This window comes from Ammodytes marinus (assembly GCF_949987685.1).
Source record: "Ammodytes marinus genome assembly, chromosome: 3".
In the NCBI taxonomy this organism is placed as follows: Eukaryota; Metazoa; Chordata; class Actinopteri; order Uranoscopiformes; family Ammodytidae; genus Ammodytes; species Ammodytes marinus.
The window spans coordinates 3132517-3151562 of record NC_137232.1 but is presented as its reverse complement, the minus strand read 5'-3'; the positions used below and the strand labels follow the sequence as shown (position 1 = coordinate 3151562).

At 42.0% G+C, this 19046-nt stretch overlaps 1 protein-coding gene across 1 annotated transcript; it reads left to right on the top strand.

Annotated features, from left to right (window-relative positions):
• Positions 1-1772: 1772 nt before the first annotated feature.
• Positions 1773-17198, top strand: LOC307271344 (aldehyde dehydrogenase, dimeric NADP-preferring-like; the record flags this gene model as incomplete). The annotated part of the gene is made up of 9 exons (XM_080053765.1): positions 1773-1928; positions 4377-4608; positions 6620-6705; positions 7196-7404; positions 8595-8712; positions 12389-12530; positions 13985-14151; positions 14973-15072; positions 16518-17198. 9 exons carry the CDS (start codon positions 1773-1775, stop codon positions 16829-16831), a joined length of 1524 nt encoding a protein of 507 aa, XP_079909891.1. The 3' UTR covers positions 16832-17198.
• Between the last annotated feature and the right edge of the window lie 1848 nt (positions 17199-19046).

The window sequence follows — 19046 nt, the reverse complement described above, 5'->3', positions numbered from 1 at the left end:
AAGACACACTGACCTACATAGTGACTTTAAGGAAGGGATGAGTTCCACTAAAGGTTGTAAAATAAGAAAGAGGTGAGCAACAGCTAAGGTGCTTTCAATACAACGGGCAGCTTTGGATGAATGTGGTGGGTGGTGTTATCAACGGTCTGTGTGTTTGCAGGGGTCTGAATGAAGCAGCTGCTGATTGTCACAGTGAGGCGGTAAACTGATCCTGGAGCAGCCTGACTGCTGAACAGCGTACAGTCAGTCAGAAGTCAGTGAGTGAGTGAGTGTGGATGCAGCGAGTCGGACATCTGAACCGCTTTCAAATCAGATAATTGACGGATTATTCAACTCATATTTCATAGAGAATCCGCTGGATGCGTACCTGACCTTTGCCCAGGTAGTTGTGCATGTTATTATTTTTCAATTTGTAAGAGGAATACAGTGAAAATATATGACCGATAGGTCCTGGATTTGACCCTGTTGCGATAGTAGGTGTAGCCTACTGTATACTGTATGAAGTAGGAGCAGCTGAAATAAGCCACAGGTTATTTAATAATGCAAGAATTTCACTTTGGGTGCTGTCAACATCAAATACCCTGATATCAGCTTCTTCCACCACCATCATGCTTTGCTTGGTAAGATGTTGATCATTTCACTCCAGCAGTAAAAACAAGATAAGACGACTCTTATATTATATTTTTTGGACCTTGAAGCCCATTTGTTACGTACTGTCTTAAAACAAATCCTAGCAGATATGTAAGTTTTACCAAATCTGGCCCTCTTCTCTTCTTTAAGTTGTGTAATGTTTAACGTATTACAGCTGTTGACCAGTTGTTTTGTGTTGAACTGGTTCAAACGTGCCATAGGCACACTTGTGTCCTCATCAGTGTGTTCCAAGCTGCTTGGAAAGCATAACTTTGCAAACTACCAATGAGTTCACATTGAAAGAAGTTGAACTACAGTAGCTGCCCAGGAAGAAATCTAGTTTGGTTAACAAAAGCTCTTTAAAAAGTTTGAACTGCATTGTTAAAAAAAATAGATAAAATTAACATTTGACATGAAATGATAAAAACAAAAACAATATAACACAAAAAAGTCACATGTCAAAAAACATAAAAACAATAGCCTAACAAAATATTGTGAGCTGACAATCCAGCTTCCTGGAAGATGAATAGCCCTTGGCATGCCTCACTGTGGTTTAAGATGACAAAAGGGGGATAGGGCTTGTCAATGGGGGTTCAATTAGTAAAGCAATTTTCCTTTCCTTTTATGGCCCAAAAATGAGCTTAGTTTGTAGTGTCAGTAGTGAACTACACAGGAAATTGCCACAAAAAAAGTTATTTAACAACTTGAATCACTGCAAATATGAATGTTGTCGAACTACCAGCATGCTGCTGCAACATGTAGTTAAACATATAGTTTGATAGATTACATGGAGTACACTACTCCACAACACTGGTTCTCATGTTATCTTTTACCATTTCTAATCATAAGATTGAATGTATGAACCAAAATGTTCTTGTGAAGTGAACTGCTGTTGTGTGACCTAGTTGTTTATTAAACATAGCTTACTGTACACATGGATGGTGAGGAAGGGGGAATTGGGCTAGACTTAAGATAGAAGTTATTTGAGGTCATATTGATACTTCATTGTTGTATCTCAGAACAGCATGACTGGACACAGGCTTTGACTGCTGCGTCAGTGTATTCCAAACAGACCAGCCTATCCGCTGTCTCAGGCGTGTGTCACCAGTCCCACCGGCTCTGTGCTGTCCACCAGCTGGGGTATGGAGAGGCAGGCTGTGAAGCTGGCCAGGGAGGCCTTTCTGAGCGGACGGACTCGGCCTGTGGAGTTCAGACTGCAGCAGCTCCAGGCACTGCTGAGCATGATCACTGAGAAAGAGACCGAGATCTCCACCGCTCTCAAACAGGACATCAACAGGGTGAGTGGAAACACCATGGTGACACACTGCTGCATGCACAGTGTCATGTGTCACATCACATGTATATTTGTATAGCTCCTCCCCCTTCTGCAGGAAGGACAAGTAAAACATTAAAATTTGACTGAAAACAATAACACCAAAATAAATTATGACATCAGTACCATCTTTCAATAGTATGGTCACCGTCATGTGCAATATTAGATTCACTCGAAAGCTTGGTTAATCTCTTCTCATCGTCAACCGCTTTTCTGGGGTCGTTTAGCGGGGGCAGCAACTCTAGCAAGGGACCCCAGCCTCCCCTTTCTCAGGCCACATCAACCAGCTCTGACTGTGGGATCCCGAGGCATTTCCAGGCCGGTGTGGAGATACAATCTCTCCACCTAGTCCTGGGTCTTCCCAGATGCCTCCCCCGGCTGGAAGTACCTGGAACACCTCCCTAGGGAGGCGCCCAGGGGGCATCCTAGCCAGATGCCCAAACCACCTCAACTGGCTCCTTTCTACGCAAAGGAGCAGCAGCTCTTCTCAGAGTGCCACACAAATGACTGAACTTCTCACCCTATCTCTAAGACAGCCAGCCAGCCACCCTGAGAAAACTCATTTTGGCTGCTCTTACCCGCGATCTTGTTCTGTCAGTCATTACTCAGCCTTCATGATATAGGTGAGGGTGGGATCGAAGATCGACCGGTACATCGAGAGCTTTGCCTTTCGGCTTAGCTCTCTTTTCATCACAGCGGTGTGGTAAGGCGATTGCAATACCGCCTCAGCTTCTCCAATTCTTTGGCCAATCTCACACTCCATTGTCCCCTCACTCGTGAACAAGACCCTTAACTCCTTCACTTTGGGTAAGGGTTCATTCCTTACCCAGAGTAGGCAGTCCATCATTCTTGCTGAGAACCAAGGCCTCAGATTAAGAGGTGCTGATCCTCATACCAGTCGCTTCACACTCTGCTGCTAAGTGGTCTAGTGAGTGAGGAAGGTCACAGGCCGATGATGCCATCAGGACCACATCATCTGCAAACAACAGTGATGCGATCCTCAGCCCACCAAACTGGAACCCCTCCCCACCACCACTACAGCTCGATATCTCCAGAGGGTCATACGCTTTTGTCAGATCCACAAAACATTTGTAGACCAGATGGGCATACTCCCAGGCCCCTTCCAGGATCCTTGCAAGAGTGAAGAGCTTGTCTATTGTTCCAAGGCCAGGACAGAATCCGTATTATTCCTCTTCAATCTTAGGTGCGAAGATCGTCTGAACCCTCCTTTCCAGCACCTTGGAGTAGACTTTAACAGCTCCCTGTGCAGCTTCAGCAATGGACGTTTTGAACATCCACCACTCAGGTTCAGTACCCCCAATCTCCACAAGGATTCTAGAAACGCTCAACCAGAAGTGTGAGTTGAAGATCTGTCGGAGAAGGGCCTTCTTCAGACGTTCTCAGTTCTCACACTAACCGTTAGACGGGTTTAGAGGGTCAGTCCGGGGTCTTTGCCCACCCCCTGATCCAACACCAGGATGGTGATTGATTAACAGCTACGCCCCCTCTTCACCCAAGTGTCCAAAACCTGCGGCCTCAGATCAGACAATACGCTCAAAAAATCGATCATCGACCTTTTGCCTAGGGTGCTTTGGTACCATGTAAATTCATGAGCATCCTTTTGTTGGAACATGGTGTTCTTTATAGGCAAACCATGACTAGCACATACGTCTAATAACAAAACCGCTAGGGTTCAGATCAGGGAGGCCTTTCCTTCCAATCACACCTCTCCAGGTGACTTCATCATTGCCCACATGCACATTGAAGTCTCCCAGCAGAACTATGGAGTCCTCTACAGGAGTCCCAAGCAGGACCTGTTCTGGGTCTCCGATAAGGCCGAATACTCCAAGCTGCTTGCGGTGCATAAGCACAGACAACAGTCATAGATTCCCCCCACAACCCGCAGACGTAGGGAGGCGACCCTCTTGTCCACTGGGGTAAACTCCAACGTAGCCGCACTCGGGACTCAGCAGCATCCACACAGCCACTTGGCAGCTCACAACCTGGGCAACTCCAGAGAATAACAGAGCCCAACCCATTTCCAAGAGTACGGTCCCATTGTTAGCGTGCCACCTCCTGCACAAGTTCCGCCTCCTTCCACTAGGTAAATGTCAGCATTAAGTTTCATGCAGGCTACAGTATCTATTTCATTACTATGTGCAATTAGTATTTTCAACTTCAAAATCATGTCTTTATATATTAAAGGAGATATTATGGTCACTGTGCAATACTAGTAATGTGCACTGACTTGTCACTATCACAGGCTATCTATTCTTTCTATAAGGCACTGTTTCTTTGCTTTATCTTGACACTTTGTATTTTTATACAATATCTTGTCTTATTTGAACTTATCTTTTCTTATCTTATGTCTGTCCATGTATAATACATTGATCATGGTTAATTTTCCCTACAGAGCCAGTACGACACACCTCTCTTGGAGCTGATTGGCATTGAGAATGAGATCAAGCTGGCTATAGAGAAGCTGTCAGAGTGGGCAGCTCCACGGCCGGTGGAGAGGAACCTCCTCACCATATCAGACAAGGTTTATATCCAGCCAGAGCCTCTGGGAGTGGTGCTCATCATCGGGGCCTGGAACTACCCCTGGTCCCTCACCCTCCAGCCCCTGGTTGGTGCTATCGCTGCTGGTAGGGAACCTTTCTGATTCCAGTCCCTCAATTCTGCCTTATTAGTAATTCGCCTAAATTTGATCAAGTACAACCCTATTGCTAGTGTGCAGATTCCTTCTGTGGTTGCTTTCTGTCTGTTTTGGAAACATTGACAGTCTGAAATCCATGTCCTTTTAACCGTGCTGTTTAGACCTATGCTCCTGATTATGGGAGGTCACCAAAGTCCGTGCAATAATGGACTTTGTGGGGGCATACAATTCATTGGGACCTTACAATACGTAAGTTTGCATTGACCTTTGACCTCCAAATTCTAAACATTTAATCTTTTAGACAGAGTCGACATTCTTTACATACTTACATGGTACAAAATTAAATCAGTTTATCCTCCAATCAAAGTGTGAGTTCATGCCAAATTTGACAAAAATCCCTCAAAGCATTCTTTAGATATTGCGCTAATGAAGCATGAGGTCACAGTGACCTTGACCTTCGACCTATGACTTACAAAATCGAATCAGTCCTTCCTTGAATTTGAATGGACATTGTGCAAAGTTGTTAGGAAAATGCTCTATATGTTCTTGAGATAATGTGCTAAGACTGTACACAAATGATTAGGGGGGGACATCAGAAAATGGGTTATGTATTCTTTGCTGAGGTGAGGGTATTCTGACATTTATTGTATTTTGGCGAAGCAGAAAAAAAAATGTAACACCCCAAATGGTTATGTCAGCGTTGCTTTTAAGTATGATGCGTTGCTTTTTAAGTATGATGCTGGAAAGAGTTGTACAAAACCCGAAAAATTATTACGCATATTGGGGTGAGGTTGGTGCAGTTTCTTAATATAATTAATTAAATTTAGGAGGGTCTTGAACCAATATCTCCAGCACGCTTTGAGGGATTTTCGTCAAATTAAGCCCAAATGTACACTTGGACTCTTGGTGGACTGTTTACATTTTAGAGTTCAAATGTCAAGGTCACTGTGACCTTGCGTATTGTGAACGCAATATCTCAAGAACGCTTTGAGGGATTTATCTTCAAAGTTTGCAAAAATGTCAACTCTAACTCACAGATGAACTAATAACATTTTGGAGGTCAAAGGTAAAGTTCACTGTGACAACAAAATCTTGTGAGCACAACATTTAAAGCAATTTTTGTCAAAGTTTGCATTAAACTTACATTTGCGCTCAAGGGTGAACTGATTAGATTTTTGGAGATCAGAGGTTACTGCGAACTTACATATTGTGAAGTCTCAGTGACCTTGTGCTATATTGTAGCTTCTTAGGAGCTTTACCTTCTTTAAAGCATCGCTAACATCAATGTACTTTCACTGTTCTGGACTTATATGCCTCACAGAGACATCTAACACTGCTAGGCAGTAGTTTTAGTTTTTCTTGTTGACATTCCAAAGTTTCCCATTATATTAAAATATCAGGTTAAACTAAGCCGCAGTGTGAGCACAAAGACGCAAAAGGCATTTAGAATACTTTTCTCTAATGAAACAGGGAAACATAGTAACAAATGGGCTTCAATATGTGCAACAAGCATGCAGAGAATACTGTGTATAGTGTGGAAAAGGGTTTACTTTTTTTAAACTTTAAAGCTGCACTAATAAATCATCATGTAGTGACCTGATCAAATGACTACAAGTAATGTGAAAGGTGAAACTGCCACCGGCTCCTTACTTCCTCTTTGCTCTACCAGGCATTTTAGCATCTTTTCAGCTCTTATTCTACGCATCGCCACTTAACTGCTTTGCCTACTGCCTCTAATCAGAGTCATTTCAAGCAGCTGTTTTGAGCAATAATGCTCGGACAGAACCTACTGTACACTAACTAATGGTCGATGAAGAATAACGCCATATCATTTCTTCCATTATCACCCAATCAAACCTGCACTTTGCAGCAAGCAACATTGAGAGAAATGTGTCGGTGTGGGCTTCAGTTTGAAAGCATTCCCAGCCTCCTTCTTTGTCTGCTCTGCGTCACTGGGTGACTTCACTCCATTCACAGAAACCTGTCTTGTCCCTGTGCAGGCAATGCAGCTGTGGTGAAGCCGTCGGAGCTCAGCGAGCACTCGTCCCTCCTCCTCCGGGCTCTGCTGCCTCGCTATCTGGACAAGGTCTGAACCAAGGCTGCTATTGTTAATGGAACAATGTACCGAGCTGCTGTAACGTCTAAGCCTCGCACTGTCACACAACACAGATATGCGCGAGTCAGCGCGACTCTGAGGCCTTAGTATGAGGGGACTCCCTCCATCAGTAGGGAACCATTCTTCCCAAGTGCTAACAATCATCCCGAATGTGTCTTTTTCCAAGCCGGTTGCTTCACATTTTCTTTAGATACACAGTGTTGTTGATAAGGTTATACGTTTATTGTGAGACACTGCAGGTCAATAGGGTAACTTGAAAATATAATCATGCAACTTTGCTAGTTAATTATTTACATTAAAAAAATATTGTTTGTATTAGTTTTTTCAGAAGTGATCATTGAGAGGGATTATTTTTGTGGTATTCTATCATTTATTTCTGTTTTATTCACATTTAACATAACGTCTACCTTTTAGGAATTTGGGTTGTATAATAGAATAACACTTTGCTTTGGGTCTGCAGGAGCTGTACCCGGTGGTGACAGGTGGCGTATCAGAGACCCAGGAGCTGCTCAGGCAGAGGTTTGACCACATCTTCTACACAGGAAACAGCACAGTGGGTAGAGTGGTGATGGAGGCCGCAGCTCGCCACCTCACTCCAGTCACCCTGGAGCTGGGAGGGAAGAGCCCCTGCTACATCGACAAGAGCTGTAACGTGGCTGTGGCATGTCGGTCAGTCTCAACTCTTTCACTTGTAGCACAGGAATGCTGCTATAATGTTAAGTCCACTGATGCTTCAAACATACAGCAGATCTCAAATCCATAGTACCGCGTGCCGGTAACACTTTTAGATTTAAGAAACAAAAATATAATTTATTTAACAATGCACATATAGTCAGTCTTCCTGAATGAACTTTTGCTAATCTTCACACACTTCAATGCACATTTGAAGTGTTAGCATGGAACCCACTGTCATGATAATAAGCAGTGATAATGTAATGTAACTTTATTTAAACAGGGACAATGTAGAAAAGAAACATTATCCTTGTTTAGAGCAAGGAAGGATGCGTTGTACCAGGTACAATTGCTATTTTACACCTGTAGCCCCGGGCAAGTAAGAAGAATAAATACTGCACAACTAAAACTGACACAATAATATATAATCATGGGATTAAACATTAAAATGATAACAAGGTACTATGATATAAATACATAGGATAAAAAATTATGGAGGGTTGTTATGGAATCCTCTTGTGAATGATTTATTGAGACACTTTTGGAATCAGTAGTTCTCAGCACTTGAAAGTCGGTGCTTGCTGTTTATATTTGTGTATCAATATTTAAGTCAATAATCACAAAATGTACCCACTTGTGAACACTACTCAATTTAACAGTGTGACGTTAATATGAAGATTGCTTAAACCAAAATACATTCATTTCTCAAAGTGAATAATTTGCTGCTATTAATTCAGTCAGACTTTTGGTGTTTGGGTGTTTTGTGCCTCCAACGGAGCCTTCAAGGCAGTGCTGCCTGGTTAAGGTTAGGGTTAGAGCCTTCCAGACAGCGCTGGGGACACAAAACACCATCGAGCCAGACTTTTGCTTTCACTTTAAAATTAGAAAAAAACAAACTGTTTTAACACAAACTTAGGTTCAAGACGCTCTGTGGAAGGTAGAAACTTCATCTTCAATCATCATTTGAAACATAGTTAAAAACAATGCAAATGTAATCATTACTGGGGTTCTATAAGATAGATCACAAAAACCCTAACCACACATGATCTTACAGCTCACATGCACGTACATGTATCTGGTTGTAAAAACCTTAAAACACTGAAACAATCACATTGCACATGAGTTAAAGTGTAAATGAGAGTAAACAGAATTGTACATTTGTTCTTCCGTAAATGCTCTTTTCACAGTCGCATCACGTGGGGAAAGTTTGTGAACTGTGGTCAGACGTGCATCGCTCCAGACTACATCCTGTGTGAACCCTGCATCCAGGGCCGCGTGGTGGAGTGCATCCGATCAACTCTGCTGGTAGCGTTCTTTAAACCTGTCTGAGCTTCCATAATGGTGTCATCTATTAAAGGTGGAGTCAGCAATTCTAGAGAAGGCTTGTTGACTTTTTTTTGTCAAAATCAGTGAATATGTCCTCAAAATCTGCTTCCTTTCCGTACTTTAGTGTGCGCTGAAAATATATGATGTTAATACACAGCCTAGGCTCTGTAAACTGGTATTGTTTATTGTTTATTGTTTAGTTGTGGATCCCCATTAGTTGACGCAGAAGCGGCAGACTAGTCTTCCTGGGGTCCAATTAAAATCACAACATACTAATAATAAATCATCAATCGCATACATTCAAATACAGTAAAAGTAAAAGTGACAACAGTTGTAAATAAATAAATAGGCATCTGTGCGCTTCAGAGCGTGCAAACACCCACATCAAAATACAATACATTGAGTGCCAAGTCAGAGTCCTGAGTTCATATTTAACATAAATGAAAATAGGATTTAATTTGCCTTTTGAATTCTTTCTTTACAGGTATAACACAAATTTGTAAAGGGAGTACATTCCATAAACGCATAGATCTATAGAAGGCAGTTTTCTTCATTGCATTCGTTCTACAGTGTGGTAGCAAAATATGTCCTGCTGTTGCAGATCTAGTACCGTATGAATGAGCATCAGAGCAGAAATCAATTTTCTTAAAAAGAGCTCTAGGAACATGAGTGGAAATTACATTCTTAATAAATATCAAGGACCTAATGGATAACCTATCAAGAGCTTTAGGCCACTTGAGATCAGAATGCATCCGATCTACATTTGATCTGTAAGATCTATCAAGAGCAAGTCTTGCAGCCCGGTTTTGTACAGTTTGTATTTTGTTTTAGAGGCAGAGGCCCAAATAACAGAACAGATTTCCGGACCGTAGCAATGCTTCTACTCATCTTAGCAGCTATCTGCCTAACATGGCATCCCCCCCAGAAGATTTTTTTGTGTTTTTAACATGTAATCTAAGCATTCTGGTGCATTCTGGCGAAGATAATAAAGGAAAAAGTCAATATTTATTTCAGCTCAGATGAATAGTAAAATTAGCAAGACAACATAACTTGCTAGCAGCCAGATGCCTAACAACTGCACAGAGGGACGGATGACCTAGCTTTTGACCAAATATCTTGCTAAAAAAATAAACCTTTATTTATGAAAGTCTGCCCTTGCTAAGAACATGTTACACTCGCTAACTACAAACTTTAATTTTTTTATTCAGATTTCAAAAATCTGCTGGGACACGTGCCTATACACATGCATGGGTGGCACGCATGTCACAAGCACACTTATGCTGTTTGCAAGACCTTTGCTGACCAGAGACCAGTTCTAGTGGCCACAGTCCTTCCATTAATTTAGTAATTGAAAATTGAAAACTGATCTCATATCAGTGGATTGGAGTGTTTGTGTGATGAACTTGGCAACTACCTATCAAAAAAAGTTAAGAAAGAAAACAAAATACATATCACCTCTGAACTAGGATACATATCAGGAAAAAAATTTAATTAAAAAAATACAATGAAAATAAAAAATAACATTTGAACTGGGGGGGGGGGGGGCACTGGGGTGGCCAGTAAGATTTCAGGGGGGGGGGGCGTTTTTATTTTCGCGGGGAGCTTGCACATGCATGCACAAGCATTATTTATTAAAAAAAAAAAAAAAACAGGGGGCCCCACACTAGGACTTGAAACGGGCCCCCAGATCGTTAAGGCCGCCCCTGTGATAATGACAGGACTGGACTCCTACAGTACTAAAGACGACAGGGCAGTCATTTTCAACAATGAACATTGTGTGCACTGCCTCACACACAAACTCTCAGTTCAACCAAGTCCACAAACAAAAATATAACAATTTAAAATAGCGTTTTTCTCTTACTATGCATGTTGCTTTGTGGGACTTACTTTTAGCATGGAGAGAGCTGAAGTGGCGCCGAAGATTTGAAGCCTTGAAATGCGCAAATGACACCTGGCATATAAGGCAGAATGGCCTGCCATAACGTTCAACAAAAAAATGAACTCTCCCACTCTGTTTCGGAGCGAACTTGACACAAATAGTTTACTCACGGAAAACCTCCCTCCAAGCTGAGCGGGCAGTTTTATGTTGCGTCCGCACCAAACGTTTGCGAACGTTATGTTGCGTCCTCAATTTAACATTTGCGAACAGGCATACACATAGGGCCTACACATTAATAAAATAAAAAATGAAATAATAGACAACATGTAAAACGAACGTAAGAGCCGCATGAAACGTTTGCGAACATGCACACACATAGGCCCACACAAAAAAAAGTATAAAAAAAAATAAAAATAAAATTACAATCACATAATTTGATATGAACTGAAGAGCCGCACGAAGCTGGGCAAAGAGCCGCATGCGGCTCGCGAGCCGCGGGTTGGCCACCCCTGCTATAGAACATAGGCCTACACAGTGCATGGGCAACTGAGGGCATTTTTTCCCAAATGTTTTTAAATAAACTCAATAATGTCCAACTAGATTAAATCATAGTCTGTTTCTTACATCAGAATACTGAGGAAAGTTTAAAAAAAATGAAAAACATGGTTCAGTGACAGTAGGCCTACTTCTCCTCTCCTCTCTGTCTGTATGTCACTGCTATAGGGAGGAGGAGAGGGGCTGCTACACTAGTCTCAGTCAGCAGCGCTATATGCATTATTTTATGATTCGTGGCAAACTAAACTGAACGATTAGAAGACAGACAGCTTAATTTGTTTAGCTAGTTAACTGCTGAGTTAGCGTGCTGTGCTTCTCTGGACCGACAGAACAGATTAAAATATTGCGTGTTCACGCGGAATGCAGGTGGACAGGTGAAGCCTACTCATGGGACAATGTTGGGCTTTATAACTTATGTTTTATTTCACTTACTTGCAGTAACAACCAGCGTCATTCACGTCTATTCTGGTCCGAAAATTATTATCGTATTTAACCGAAACGCTCGTCCGCCGTGAGTGATGCACCGCGGGTGCATGCTTGTGTTGGTATATTTGTGCACCGGCGCTGAGACACACAGACAGACAGCGCAGCGAGGAGCTGCCAGATTCTTCAGAGACGCGAGGGTGGGGGCGGGTGGACCAAACCATTATTTAAGAAGGGGCAAGGGGATATTTGAAATTATTGAAATTAGAATATTGTATGACTTGTGGCTTTGTTTTGATTCGGATTCATTCGTATGAATATATAATAGTTCACTGTATGCATAATCATTTTGTCAGAGGCTACTGGGGGGTTTGTGTGGGCCCTGGCGGGCTGTGGGCCCTTATAATTGTCATAACTTACCCCCCCTATACGACGGCGCTGGTGGCTACTATTGTAGTTTACCACCACCGGTATGACTGTGTGTGAATGAATGGAACCTGGAACCATGTAAAGCGCTTTGAGTGCCTAGAAACGCTCTATATAAATCCAAACCATTATCTATATTATTCAATAATATTATTAAATAAGACTTACCAGTTTACAGAGTCTAGGCTTTATATTAACAGCTTATATATTTTTTTTTGCGCACTCACAGTACATAACTTAGGCAGATTGTGAGGAGATATTCACCGATATGACAAAAAGTGATTTTGAAGATTTTTAACCGTCAGAATTTCTGACTCACACCTTTAAACTCCACAATCTGGAACTTCATCAAGACCTTTTGATCCATCCCAGGAATTCTATGGCGCCGATCCCAAATGCTCACCAGACTATGGCCGAATCATCAACCAGCGTCATTTCATCCGAGTGATGGGTCTGATGGAGGGGTACACGCCTGTGTTGGGAGGGCAGAGTGACGCGTCGCAGCGCTACATCGGTAGGACAATACACAGAGGAAGACGTGATTATTCAAGGTGTTGTTGATGAAAGCTTTATTTATTTTCAGTGCTGTGAAGAGAACCTGAGATACCTTACTAGAAAAATTACTCTGTTACAAGATACAGGTAAGAGCCCTCCATCGGCCAAAAACTGCAGTGATTATAATGTTTCAATTCAAGAAAACCTCTTATCAGTGGGGCTTATCAGGATGAAATGCTTTAATTTGCCTGGGAGCATACAGATTGGACTCTGGAGCAGTGGAAAAAGGTTGTGTGGTCTGATGAGACCAGATTGACCCTGTTCCAGAGTGATGGGTGCATCAGGGTAAGAAGAGAGGTGGATGAAGTGACGCTCCCATCATGCCTAGTGCCTACTGTACAAGCCTGTGTGGCAGTGTACAGTAGGATCTACGGTTGCTTCAGTTGGTCAGGTCTAGGTTCAGCAACCTTATGTGTCAAATAAAGCTTATCAAAATGTGTTACGGCGAATATGTGCCGTAATCAAAGCTAAAGATAGTCCAACAAGATATTTGAGTGTGTGACTTTTTGTCGGCTGTGTATACTCCTAAAAGTACAAAAGTATCTGATTTTAAAAGTATTTTAGTGTCAAGAATATTTAGCTCGTATGGAATGTAGGGGGTGATAGGATGTCCTAGAGGAAAGAGGTTCCTCCCAGTAACCATGAGGTCTATGGTTCCTCCTTCCAGTAACCTTGAGGTCTCTGGTTCCTCCCAGTAACCATGATGTCTTGGGTCCTTCTCCCAGTAACCATAAGGTCTCCGGTTCTTCCCAGTAACCATGAGGTCTCTGGTTCCTCCTCCCAGTAACCATGAGGTCTCTGGTTCCTCCTCCTAGTAACCATGAGGTCTCTGGTTGGACCCCTGGCACCGGACAGGAGGGTGTTAGTAGTAAAACTAGTACTAGTACTAGTACTACTTTTCCATGTGTCCTTGAGCAAGGCGCTTAACCCCAAACTGCTCCAGGGGTGCTGTACTATGGCTGACCCTGTGTGAGGACCCCCTCTGGAGTGTGGGAACTTGAGAGGAAATATGCGATGATAACATTTTCGATGTATCTTGTGTAAATTGACAAATAAAGAAACTTAACTTAACTTATAATGCTCAAAGATGCCCTAGGTAGGCTGTCTTGGAGGAAGTATAATTCACAGCCTTTTCCTCACTAAAAGTACACATTCTAAACTGTAAGAATACTCTGGAGCAAGTTAAGTCTTTTTGTGTGCAAAAATCTTAATTCATAAAGTAACTAGTAACTTAAGTTATCGGCTAATAAATAAGCTAATAATAGTGAAGTAAGAAGTAGAATATTTCCCACTGAATTGTTCTGAAGTAATAGTACAAGGTAGAATGCAAAGAAAATATTCAAGTAAAGCACTTCACAAGAACAGTACTTGTGAATGTATTTAGTCCTTTAACAGCTGTGTGGTTGCGTTCAGCCCCCACAGTGCTGAAGGACGTGCCCCCCCACTCCAGACTGATGCAGGAGGAAATCTTCGGCCCTTTGTTGCCCATAGTGACAGTGAGTGACATGGATGACGCAATCCGCTTCGTCAACGAAAGAGAGAAACCTCTGGCCCTCTATATCTTCAGCTCTGATAAGAAGGTGAGAGGCCCCTTATGTTCTCTTCCACTCTTTACATAGATTTCTTATGTGCTGTCCATGTAGTTTTAACTATTGTTTTCTCAAAGCGAGACACTGCAGGAGAAAACATTCTTATTTCAAGCTCAAAAGCCTTTCATTAAGAATGATTAATTTTCTTTTCAAATGTGTTCACTTTAACTGCCCTTCTACTTACAGCAGTGTTTGGTTCCATATACGTCTATATATCATCTCAGACATGTGCAATATTTTACTCTTTTTTTGTATGTAAAATTTACAACAAAATCAACCTGAACTCGATTAATCTCTCTCTCTCCCAGGAGATTGTACCCTACCAAAGGCATTAATAATAACTATAATAATATATAAGAATAGCTTCCATCTTTGATGTTCTCACTGATGGTCTTGTTTGCTGTTAGAGGAAAAATTGGACTGTTTCACAAACATTCCAAAGTTCCTCGTAGGAGGTTTAAAGAATGTGTTTGCACATTTGAGAACTGGGGGTGTGGTTGGGAGAGGGGGAATGAGCTGGATGTATTTGTGTGTGGTTTGTATTTGTAATGTTTATGTGTTATGTAACTTTGTTTCTCTTGTATGTGTCTTCCTGTCTGTCTGTCTTTCCTGTTTGTCTCTCCTCCTGCTTCTCCCGTCCTGTCTGTCCTCCTGTCTGTCTATCTGTCTGTCTCTCCTGTCTGTCCTCCTCCTGTCTGTCTGTCTGTCCTCCTGTCTTTCTCTCTTCCTGTCTTTTTTCCTGTCTGTCTCTCCTCCTTTCTGTCCTCCTGTCTGTCCTCCTGTCTGTCTGTCTTTCCTCCTGTCCCTCTAAGGAAACCAAAAGGATGATGGAGGAGACCACGAGTGGAGGCGTGACGGTCAATGACGTTATGATGCACTACACACTCAGCTCTCTCCCGTTTGGTGGCGTTGGTAAGACTGATTCAAAGTGCATGATTGTCTGCATGAGCGTAGGCTTCCTTTCAACGTGTGTGTGTGTGTGTGTGTGTGTGTGTGTGTGGGGGGGGGGGGGGGGGGGGGGGGCATTATAAGCAGGGTTTATGGAGGAAATGTCTTTATTTCTTATTTTATATTTCCAAAAAAAAAATGTTGTCGTAATTTATCTATTTTTGGAAAATTAGTCTTGCGCAATCTTTTTTATTTACATGTATTTTATTGTGTGTCAGAAGATATGTACAATGTCACACAAGTTGTAATATTTTATAAAGGTTACAATGGTTGCATTACTTTTTGCGAGAATTGTAGCATTTTAACAATTTACATTTTTATATTCCTCTGAACCCCATCCAACCCAAACAATACCTCGTGCCATACAAACAATGGAGGGACAAAATAAAAAATATATTTAAAAATTTTAAATTCTCCTATGATGCAAGTATTTGTGCTTTATGTTGAAGCCTATGTACTAATGAGAGGGGAGAGTTGCAAGTTTTACAACATAAACCAGTAAAGGGTCCCAGACTTTGTAGAATTGTTTTCCTCTAAGAAAGTATTTCACTTTTTCAAATTTTAAAAACATCATCATATCAGAAAGCCACTTCGTGGTAACTGGGATTTCCATTACAAAAGTATTCTCCTTTAAGCAATCAGAGTTGCAAATGCAATAACATTTTTCTTGCTAATGGCCATCGCAGTGTCATTACCTTTTACCCAAATATATCCATTAAAGGGCTAGGTTGTAGATCAAGGCCGAAAGCCACATTCAAAACCCCAAATGTTGATAGTCTTAGGCAATCTGTATCGCTCTCAAATATTTATTCTCCTGTATTGTTCGAAACTTGCTGCACCCTTCAAAACATATCACAAGTGTTCCTGGATGTTTTTTTAGGAATCAGGTATCTCAACAACACATCTATTACAGATGAAACCTTGTGAAATTTTTCCTGAACTGAATGCCTATGAGTCTGTATGTGTGTACTACTTGTATGTTGATTAGACGTGAACTCAAGGTCAGAACCTTTTGACCTCAAAATAATTAGAGTCTAGTTTTAATTTGAAAACACCTGACTTCTACCCTGTAAATCCAGTCTCCCTGCTTACCAGTGTTACCAATCAAATCGTACCATCTGATATGGGCGGGTGTATAGATGGCTGTGGATACGTTGCTTGAAGCGGCTTTGGCCTCGACACTTAACGATTTGGACTTAGCTTTTTCCTTTCTAAAAATGAATTAACTGGTAAATTAATTATAACACCAGTTATACCGCCCTGCTTAACGAGCGGGGGCTGAATAAGTCACCCTGTTCAATCCTCTGATTGGTTGGGAAGGACATCTAGAATGTAGGGTCCAATTTACCAGTTAATTAATTTCCAGGCCATACCTGACCTCATGGCTTGTTTGTGAATTACCCTTGCAGGTCAGAGTGGTATGGGCCGTTATCATGGTAAACACGGCTTTGACCAGCTGAGCCACCAGAGGGCGTGCCTGGTGCGCTCTCTGGCCATGGAGAGTGTCAACCTGAACCGCTACCCTCCCCAGGACCGGCGGCGTGCGCGCAGGGTGCGGATGGCCCTCCGCTCCCCTCTGATCGACATGTCGAAGAGGACCTTCATCTGGGCTGTGGTGGCCACCGTGCTGGGTGTGGGTCTCTTCATCACTCTGACGGTGATCCTGCTCATAGCCGCAGGCCTCAACTGCACCTGCTGGTACTGGAGAGGCTTTTACAACTAGAGACACTGACAGTTCCCCTTTTGTCAAATCTACCCAACCACCAGTTTCCATGTTAAAGGAATAGTTCAACATTTTTTTAGGTTTAGCGTGTTGCCTCACTCTTGGGTGATAAGTGAACTAGCAACGAGCGACCTTTGCCTATTTCTTCTATAAGAATACATGCACAGTTAAAGGAATTGTTTCTGTCACCTTGTCTTGAACCTGAGGGTGAGGCAACACATTTAAAATGTTAAATATTAAACAAGTCCTTTATCTGAGCACACTTTGAATTATTTGTTTGTATTCAGCTATTTTAAAGCTAACCCTTTGATCTAACTTTGTTTTTTCTGTGAGTCTGTTTTCTATCAGATGTCAGGGTTAAAATGCTGTCCTGCATTCTCCCTCATCAGAGGTTATGATTAAGTCTTTATAAATACAAAATTTGATGATAGAATGAGAAACTCCCAGTCTACTCAAAGCATTCCAGATAAAACATGTATTTTGCTAGTGTTGTTCCACAATAAAGTTTTGCTTTATCAACATCCCCATATTTCTTAGTTTTAGAACAGCCCTATTCTGTGAGTGCTATTGATATTGAAGCCGTTCATGTCTAGTAAATGAGCCAAAATGGAAAAAGAGGGAAGAGGTAAACTTACCAGAGGTTAAAGAAAAACTGTAGGTTACAAACATAAGTAAACAAAATGGAAATCTGTTTGTTGTCCGAAAGGCCTTTTTCAGTGAACAAAGAAGGGGTTCACGACTGTTATTGTGAAGTTGATGCAAACAGTTGTTCCAGGTGTCCTAACTTTAGTTGATGACTTCCAAACCCTCTGTAAACGCAGTGTTGGAACAGACTGTGTTACTACACCCTCTGAAGCACACATGCTGCAAGTCAGGATACACCAACAGAACAATGGTTTAACTTTCTAAACATGAGCTACTGAACACTCCAATGCAGGTCCTTCTATTTGACACTAAAATACACTATGTTGTCTACAGTTACAGTATGATGGAATCATTCTGTGTGTGGCTACCAGGTGGCAGCAGAGAGCTATAGAAGAGTGTTTAGGGACCAAATGAAGACATCAAGGAAAACCGTGGCTTTACCTGCCACATTCATATTAATATGTTCATATTTATGGGCTAATCGAGTTATGAATATATCATCAATACTGAATTACACTGAATGTAAGAAAGGAGCACGCAGAGATTGCTCTAGTGGTAGGATGGCCTAGAGGAAAGGGGGCCGACTAGTAACCACAAGAAGATCGCTGGTTCCATCCCCAGAAGAGCACAGGAGGATGTTAGTAAAACTAGTGGTGGTTGCTATTACATCTACGGTGCCTAACATCTCTACCATTTTGTCCTTGAGCAAGGCACTTAACCCCAAAACTGCTCCAGGGGCGCTGTATTATGGTTGACCCTGTGTGAGGACCCCCTTTGGAGTGTGGTAAAACACAAATTTCAATGTGCCTTGTGTAAATTGACTAATAAAGATAACTTAACTTAACCTCTGTTAGCGTAAAAGATGTGTGATAGGAACAATGTGGAATTCTCAACCACTCTCCCAATACAAACTACAGCATCCCAAATAACATTTAGGCCCATAACACATGACAAATGTAATGTGCTGCAGTTAGTCCAATTACAATTTGGGCAAAGTGCAGTCAAGCCCTTTGGAGTCCTTTAAGCGAGCGCCCCATTAGCATCCGGCCCTCATTGTCCCCCCCTGAGATCCTCTGCTAACTGACAGCTTTATCACTTAATAGCTGTGTGGAGATCCAGGCCTTCAGCTTGTGAACCAGCAGCAGGAAACAGCTGCCGTCTCAGCAGCACTGTCCTAACGGCCCCCACACACATCCTGCGTCTACCTCTGGAGCGCGTCGCGTTACCTTACTGCTGCCTCTCTCGGACTTTTCTCGGACACACATGCAACGTCTCAGCAGCTGCTGCTTCTAAAAGCCCTATCTTTCTACATAGAGTTTTCATAGATAATTCCCATTAAAAATGAAGTTCTTTCATGTCATCTATGATGCATATGATTTATATTGAGTCTGGACAGTAATCCGTGCGCCCCATTGCCATTTTTTTTCTTTTTTTTGCCATATTTTCGCTTGTTGGAAGTTTTATTTTGAAGGGGACACACCAGGAAATGGTGAAACTACAGCGAAAGCTGCCGGTATGAAGTCAATATGACTCTCAGCAGAGTATTTCAAAAATCACTTTACTGATTTAT